This window comes from Emiliania huxleyi (genome assembly GCF_000372725.1).
Source record: "Emiliania huxleyi CCMP1516 unplaced genomic scaffold EMIHUscaffold_1059, whole genome shotgun sequence".
NCBI lineage: Eukaryota > Haptophyta > Isochrysidales > Noelaerhabdaceae > Emiliania > Emiliania huxleyi.
The window spans coordinates 4,904-11,747 of NW_005202058.1; the positions used below are offsets into that span (position 1 = coordinate 4,904).

The window sequence follows — 6,844 nt, forward strand, 5'->3', positions numbered from 1 at the left end:
TGAGGACGTCCGAGGGTGAGGAAGCGATGGCGGCGAAGGCGACGACTAGATGGTGGGCGTCGAGGAAGTAGTCGTAGGAGTGCAAGTGGCGCACGAGCGCGGCCTTCTTCTGCAGGATCACCATCAGCAGCAGCACCATCTTCGTCGAGAGCAGCAGCGACATCAGCAGCGTGACGATCGTGAGGAGTAGCATGGGCACGATCAACGTCGGCCGCAGCGCCTACTCGTCCAGGCGGTGGCAGAGGCGGTAGACCGGGCGGGTATGGCTGATGGCAAGCTTCAAGACGGGGACGAGGTCGAGATCGTCGTCGCCGTCGCCGCCGCCGCCTCCGCCGCCGCCGCCTCCGCCTCCTCCGCCGCCTCCGCCGCCGCCGCCGCCGCCGCCGCCGCCGCCTCCTCCACCGCCACCGCCCCCGGCGTCGTGAGGGGCGATGAGCCTCCCGAGCAGCTTGGACGCGTGGTCCATGCGCAGCGCCGTCGTCCGCCATACCTCCGTGGATCGCATCGTCGCTCGCAACATTCGGTGCGCCATGCCGAACTTGTGGCGGAGCGCTCCGTCAACAAGGCTGGCACCGATTAGCACAAGCATGTCGTGAGGAAGCTCGAGGAGCCGGCAGCGATCGGGCTCGAGCGGCGCCGAGTCGGGCAGTGTCGGCGGTGGCGCGCCGGCGCCATACCCCAGCAGCTTCGCGCGCTCGCTCTCCGGCATGGACAGCAGGCAACACCGGAGAGCATTATGCACTGCAGCGAGTCCCACCGTGCGTGTGCTGCCGACGCGGAACTGGGTGGTTGCCCACGATTCGATTACCGAGTGCAGGGATTGGTGATCCCAGACGGGGTGACGGGGATTAGCATCGCCATCGTACGGGTAGCACTCGGGATTCGAGGGAAGCATTATGGACTCAAATCCGGGGATGTTGGTGAGTGCATAGAGGTGGTCGTCGACGAAAGCCTCGCCCTCGTTCGGAGGTGGCGGCGGCGACGGTGGCGATGGCATAACTGACGCGGTGTTTGGGATGGTCAGAGTCTCGAGGCTCATGCCGTGCAGTGTGCGGGCCAGCTCCTCTTCAGTTGCCAGGCGCGCCTCGAGTGCTTCCCGCTCGGCACGTTTCTCGGCGAGCTCGGCAGAAAGACTCCTCGCGCCATGGATCGGCGCAGCCCCCGCCATGGGCGTGCCCATCACTCCTATCTTTATCCCGGTTTCTTTTCTTTTTTCTGGTGCCGCCCCAATCCCTGCCACCGCCCGGCGTCGAGCGCTCTCTCACACACACAGCGAGGCCCACACACACAGAGAGCCCACACGACGCCCAAGGTAAGCTCAAATCGCCCTGCAGCTCAAATCGCCCACACGACGCCCTGCAGCTCAAATCGCCTTGAGGCGTACCATTGAGGGCTGTAGTTCCCTGAGAGCACTTGCCCCGAAGGTAAGTGCGTCTGATTCACAGCTTAGGAGAGTACCAGGAGCGGCAGCGCGACGAGCGCGAGCAGCGGGAGGAGGCCGACAGGGCGGCGGGGACCGCCCTGCCGCCCGAAGAGGTCACTGCCAGGCCTCGTTCCTTACTGTTGTTCAGTCGGCCTAACGTTAGCTACTGTTGTTGGGGAGCCCCACTGTTGCTCTGTTGTTACTGTTAACACTAGCAACACTGTTCAGCTCCTAACGTTAGGCAACCCTACTCTCCCGGTGCATCGCGTCGAGAATTGCGGAGCTGTTGTTGTTCGGGTGTCTGTGGGTAGCGTCGCGGTGTCGAGCCTGGCGTGAGAGGCGCAGCACGCCTCTCGAGCACTCGAGGTCTCTTGAGCTCGGCGAGACCTCGTCCCCGTCGACGTGTTCTCCGCGAGGTTCTCCCTTCTCGCTTCTCCGTTCTCGACGAGCGAGGATTGGTGTGACGCGATCCACGCAGGCGTGTTTTCTGACGGCCGAGGGACGGAGCGGACGCCCCCCTTGCCCCACCACCTTGTGTGTGTGGGGAGAAGTTCGTCGCACCTTACCTTAGTCCTAACCCGCTTACGGCTTTACGGCTCACCTTACCTCCCACTCCAAGCGAGCTGCTCTGCCCTCTGCGGCTCAAGTCGCCCCCCCCCCCCCTCCTACCCCATCTGAACACCCCCGAACCTCCCGCCCCAAAGTTTCGGCGCCGCTCACACGGTCGCGTTCGTCGGAGCAGCCTGCGCCGGGCAGAAGCTGCAACTTTTGCACTTGCAGAGAACGCAGTGGAACTTGGCCGCCTGTCGGTGCAAGGGCCGAGGGGCGCGGTGAGGGAGTCGGATCGGCGGGCGGGAGGGAGGCCGCACCCAACACGCATCCCGGCTATGCTCAACGCGGCCCAGGGCAGCGGTGCCTTTGCGAGGCAAAACGACTCGCACATCGAGACCGAGGCGTCGCCCTTCCTCGCGGGGGTGCAAGCCACCCCGAGGGGCAGCGGTTCCCCGCCCGGCGCAGCGCCGCCGGCCGAGACATGCGCACCGCCGACCACACCCCCACTCGCAGCTCCGCCAGCAACCACCACCGCGGCCGTGTTGCCCCCCTCGACAACGCCCGCGCCATCCTCCGACGACGCGTTCCGGCTGTCTACTTCAGCAGCGGGAGGCGGAGGCGCGCTGGCAGCAAGCCGGCTGGCGAGGTCGCAGCCGCTGCAGACCACCTCCGCCGCGCTGCCGTTGACTGATGGGTCGAGGTCCATGACCTCTGACGTCCACCACGCCTTGGGCGGCTGCCGCTCCGGCGGTGAGGCCTCGCTCGAGCTTAGCGCGACGGCGTCAACCTCCCCGATGAAGCTTCTCGTGGCGGCGTCGGCGTCGGACTCTCCTGCGGGCGGCAGCATCGTCCAGTCAGGTGCCAGAGACAGGCAGAGACCCTCGTGGCAAGTGGGGGCGCACACCCATGCCAAGGTCCGTCGTCATTGCAAAGACGATGAGGGCTGCCCAGCCAATGCCCATGATGCAGAGCCACCACGGCTGGCTGGGTGCTGGGCGCAGTGGCGTGGAGGGCTTCTCCGGCTGCGCTGGTGCAGCAGTAAAGTAGGCGAGGGCATCGCGGTGCAGCTGGGAAAGGTGCTGGGACGAGGCCGCCTCGAAGGTGGGGGGTGACCTTCGGTGCTGCATAGCAGACTCGCGCAGGGGAGGCAGGACGCCTGGTGTGACACGGCGTGCGGTCACACAGGCAAGATTCTCGAGGGCGGTACGCTCGCGGCGAGCCAGAGGGCGGCGACGCCGCGCCCGTGCGCCACGCACAGAAGATCCGATCGGCGGGCACTTCACAAACGCTCCGCCGGATTCGAAGTTGAGTTGTTGTTTCACGACTCTCTTCAGATCACTCCTCACGCAAGGGGGAGTCAATCCAATCAATCAGAAGTTCACCATGCTGGAAGAAGAGCTCCTCGACGAGATCCCCCCCCCCCCCCCCTTCCCTTCAACACCACCCCGGAGATTGTGCATTCGCCGCCCGGGTCAGTTGCCCCCCCCCCCCCCCCTTCCCTTGCGCGCTGTGATCAGTGAGGTTGCGGGGCCGAAGCGCCCATCAAACGTAAAATTCGAAAGGTGGGCGCCCACTAATCAAAGCACAAAAGATTCTCGGCGCGCACGTGGCGCATAAAAGTTGCTTGAAAGCCGTTTCTAAGCTGACGAGAAATTCGTCCACTCGGGCTCGCGTACCGGGCAAACAGTCCGTTTTTGCGAGGGCCACCTCCCCCTCTCTCCAATGACCGTCGAGGAGCCCGAGGACGACGATGCAACGCCGCTCGAGGAGCGCAAGATGCGCCGCAAGCACCGCAATCGCCTCTCCGCCGCTGCGTCTCGTCAGAGGAAGAAGGAGTGGGTCGAGACGCTCCAGGAGCGGTTGAGAGTGCTCACTGCGGACAATGAGGCTCTGCGACAGCAGCTTCTGGCTCCGTCAGCGCAGGCCGGGGCGGCGGCGGGGCTGCTGGCCTTTGGTGGCGGCGCCCCCGCCGAGGCGCAGCTCATAGCGTCCGACCGTGAGCTCGGCCGGGCACTCCTGGCACACGGCCTCGACACGGCTGTCAAAATCCAAATTCATGCAGACCACCTCGGCGCGGCCGCCGATTCGGCGGCGGAGGGGAGGCGGGAATGGAGCTCCTCGGGCATTGGCAGCACCTCGCCCAAGAGATTCGCCAGAGCACCAGTGGCCGAGGGTACAGAAGCGGAGCGGGGGGGTCGCATTGGGCCGGCGCTTGCGGTCATGAGCTATGCCGGCGGCGACACTGCTCCGCCAGCCGCCCCGGCGCCGACCGTGTCGCCCGTCCTCACACCACCTGAGGCCGTCTCGCCGCTGCAAGCACGGGTGCTGCCCACCGAGCTCGCGCTGCCCCCTTCGTCGGGGTGTTTGTTGCAACCGCCGTACTGCATAAAGACGTCGGCCTCCCCAAGTGGAGCCATCGCGACGGCGATGGCAGCACCAGGACCGGGACCGGGGCTGGACAGCACATGTGCAATTGCAGGCGCGATCCCCATTGGCGCTGTATGCGCCCAAAAGATGGGCGCGGCATTTCAGGATCGACACGGGGGCGTGGTTGGAGGTAGCACGAGCAGCATTGCTGGCGCAAAGCGTGGCGGGCCTATGGCGGACGAAGGGGCGGCACGGCTCGCTGGGGGAGGCATTGCGTTCGCCGCGGTGGCGCAGACGTACAGCGAGAGCCCATCGAAGCGGGCGCGTGCGGGAAGCTACGTCTCTCCCGTGCCCGTGCCCTCGACCGAGAATGGCCTCGACGTGGTCAGCGCATTGCAGAGCCTCCGCGCGCCAAGGCAGTCTCAAGCGCTTTGCGTATGATATGGACACGGTGACGAGTCAGTACGCGCGGCCTGCAGAACAACATGCGGTAGACTAGATGTGTGGTGGTGTGATCTCCTTTGCGTGTCACGGCTCGAGGGCAGGCGTGGGAGCTCTGAGCGGGTCTGCAGCCGCTGCAGCACCCTCCTCACTGCCATTCGCCTGATGTGAGCCGTGAGCGCCCCTGGGCTCCACCCCCCCACCCCCACCCCTCCCTTTTCTCTGCTTCTCTCTCCCCCCTCCCCCACTCTCGAACTGGTGCTAGCTGCCGGCTCGGCGCGAGAGTGGGAGAGGGTGTGCACCATTGCAATGTGCGGAGTGACAACGGGCGACGGCGACGGATGCGAGACCCGCCGCCCACGCGCTGTGGTTTGTGAACGAGCCACCAGACGTGAGCCCCACGTGCAGCAGCGCGGCGCTAACGCGCTCAGGGGCGTGCCCGCGATCTTATTTCGGCGCGATCAGCTGGAGCCTTTTGGCACTTGCGTCGCTTTGCCGCGGCTGGCGCGTACTGAGCGTGGTGGCACGCGAGCACTATTGTACCACACACCCAACTATTTAACTCTGTACACTGCATTTTATCGATGCATGAAAGTAGCATCCAAATAACACACCAGTGAGGCGGAGGGAGCCCGGAGGGCGTCTCGGCTCTGGGGGGAGGCGGGGGCCCCCGGAGGCACCGTGCGCCGCGCAGCAGTGCGGAAACGGGGCCCCGGCTCCGTTAGTCTCCGTTAGCACCGACTTCCCGATCTAACCCGGTCTAACAGAGGGCAGATTTGGAGAGATCTCGAGGAGTACACACAGATAGACCCTCCAACCATCAGAAACCTCCAATCTGATCGGTGGTACTACTGACCGCCGACAGATCACTCCAGGCAGCAGACAGGCCGACGTCTGCACGCGGCCGGCCGGGCGAGAGGCTTGACACGATCCGACCCTGCGATCCTGATGCTGCTGCTCTAGCTATCAGACATGCACTGCTGACTGCTGCCACAATGTGCGACCTGTGCTGGCCCACTTGGCGGCCTTCCCGGTCAGTGGTGAGGCGCAGTTCAGAGCTGTCGATCGCGCGACGCCGCACTGTTCCCACATTGGTGACACGAGACCGCCAAGTTTGCCGGTCCAAGAGAGAGGCACCGGCGCTGTCCTGAGAAGGTGCGTGGTCCCTCTTGACTGCCCATGCGCGCGAGGCTGCGTAGGCATAGCCTCGAGAGTGCCAGCAGCCAATCCGAGGCAGTTTGTGACGCGCATTGCGTCAGAAGCGTGCACGCGCTGGAAGGACACCTTCCTACTGGCCGTACGATCAGGTCGTCACTGAATGCTGGATACTAAGGCCGCGAGCTATGCAGGTGGTCAATTGTGCAGCAGGGCACGGTCAGCAGCGCCGACAGGCTGTCGCAAGGCGTGATAGCATGGCCGCAAGTACGGCGAATCCCCACGAAAACAACTAAAAATCCAGCGAAAAAGAAAAATCGGCGCCTGCGGCGGGCCTTGGGACCCCATCTCCCCCCCCGCATGGATACCCTCTAGGGCGCCCCCGCCTCCCCCCAGAGCGTCTCGGCGAGCCGCGAGACGATCTCGAGCGAGAGGGGGCAGGGGCGTGAGGGGTGTCCTCTGTGTACCGGGCGCCGGAATCTCGATCCCCGCCGCCTATCCCGCAGTGCTCAGTGCACAGTGCTCAGTAAGCACCCCCCGCTCTCCGCGCGGCGCGGCAGAGCGCAGACTCGCACGCACAAGAACACAATTACATAACGAGAGAGACACAACACACGCACCGCACGCGCACAAGGGTCGCGGTGCGCGCGTGCGCATGGACACTCAACCACGTAATTACATGGAGACACGTTATAACTCGGCAGGGGCAAGGCCCAACCTCCACGGTTTTGCCTTCCTACCGCCGCTGATGCCGCGGCACGCCGCACTCGCGGCCGCACCACACGATCCCGAGAACTCGCGCTAATCTCGGGCTAATCTCGTGCCGCACCACACGATCCCGAGACGCAACGGCGAGGGTGCAGCCCAACGGCCGACAGCTGCGGACAGCCCTCGACCAACGCGGGG

At 65.2% G+C, this 6,844-nt stretch overlaps 3 protein-coding genes across 3 annotated transcripts in view; 1 reads left to right on the forward strand and 2 right to left on the reverse strand.

The window, feature by feature from the left end:
- EMIHUDRAFT_251221 (hypothetical protein) overlaps positions 1-1,168 on the reverse strand; it is a gene marked incomplete at both ends in the record, with an annotated part of 1,982 nt that extends 814 nt beyond the window's left edge. Inside the window, 2 exons of the mRNA XM_005792634.1 lie at positions 8-220; positions 491-1,168. Coding sequence (XP_005792691.1) covers positions 8-220; positions 491-1,168 — 891 coding nt within the window. The remainder of the gene's footprint in view (positions 1-7; positions 221-490) is intronic.
- A 971-nt stretch (positions 1,169-2,139) lies between these two features.
- Positions 2,140-3,102, reverse strand: EMIHUDRAFT_251222 (hypothetical protein; the record flags this gene model as incomplete). The annotated part of the gene is made up of 3 exons (XM_005792635.1): positions 2,140-2,226; positions 2,298-2,806; positions 2,880-3,102. 3 exons carry the CDS (start codon positions 3,100-3,102, stop codon positions 2,140-2,142), a joined length of 819 nt encoding a protein of 272 aa, XP_005792692.1.
- Positions 3,103-3,697: 595 nt separating this feature from the next.
- On the forward strand, positions 3,698-4,783 carry EMIHUDRAFT_251223 (hypothetical protein; the record flags this gene model as incomplete). Its single annotated transcript, XM_005792636.1, has 1 exon — positions 3,698-4,783. One exon carries the CDS (start codon positions 3,698-3,700, stop codon positions 4,781-4,783), a length of 1,086 nt encoding a protein of 361 aa, XP_005792693.1.
- Positions 4,784-6,844: the final 2,061 nt, after the last annotated feature.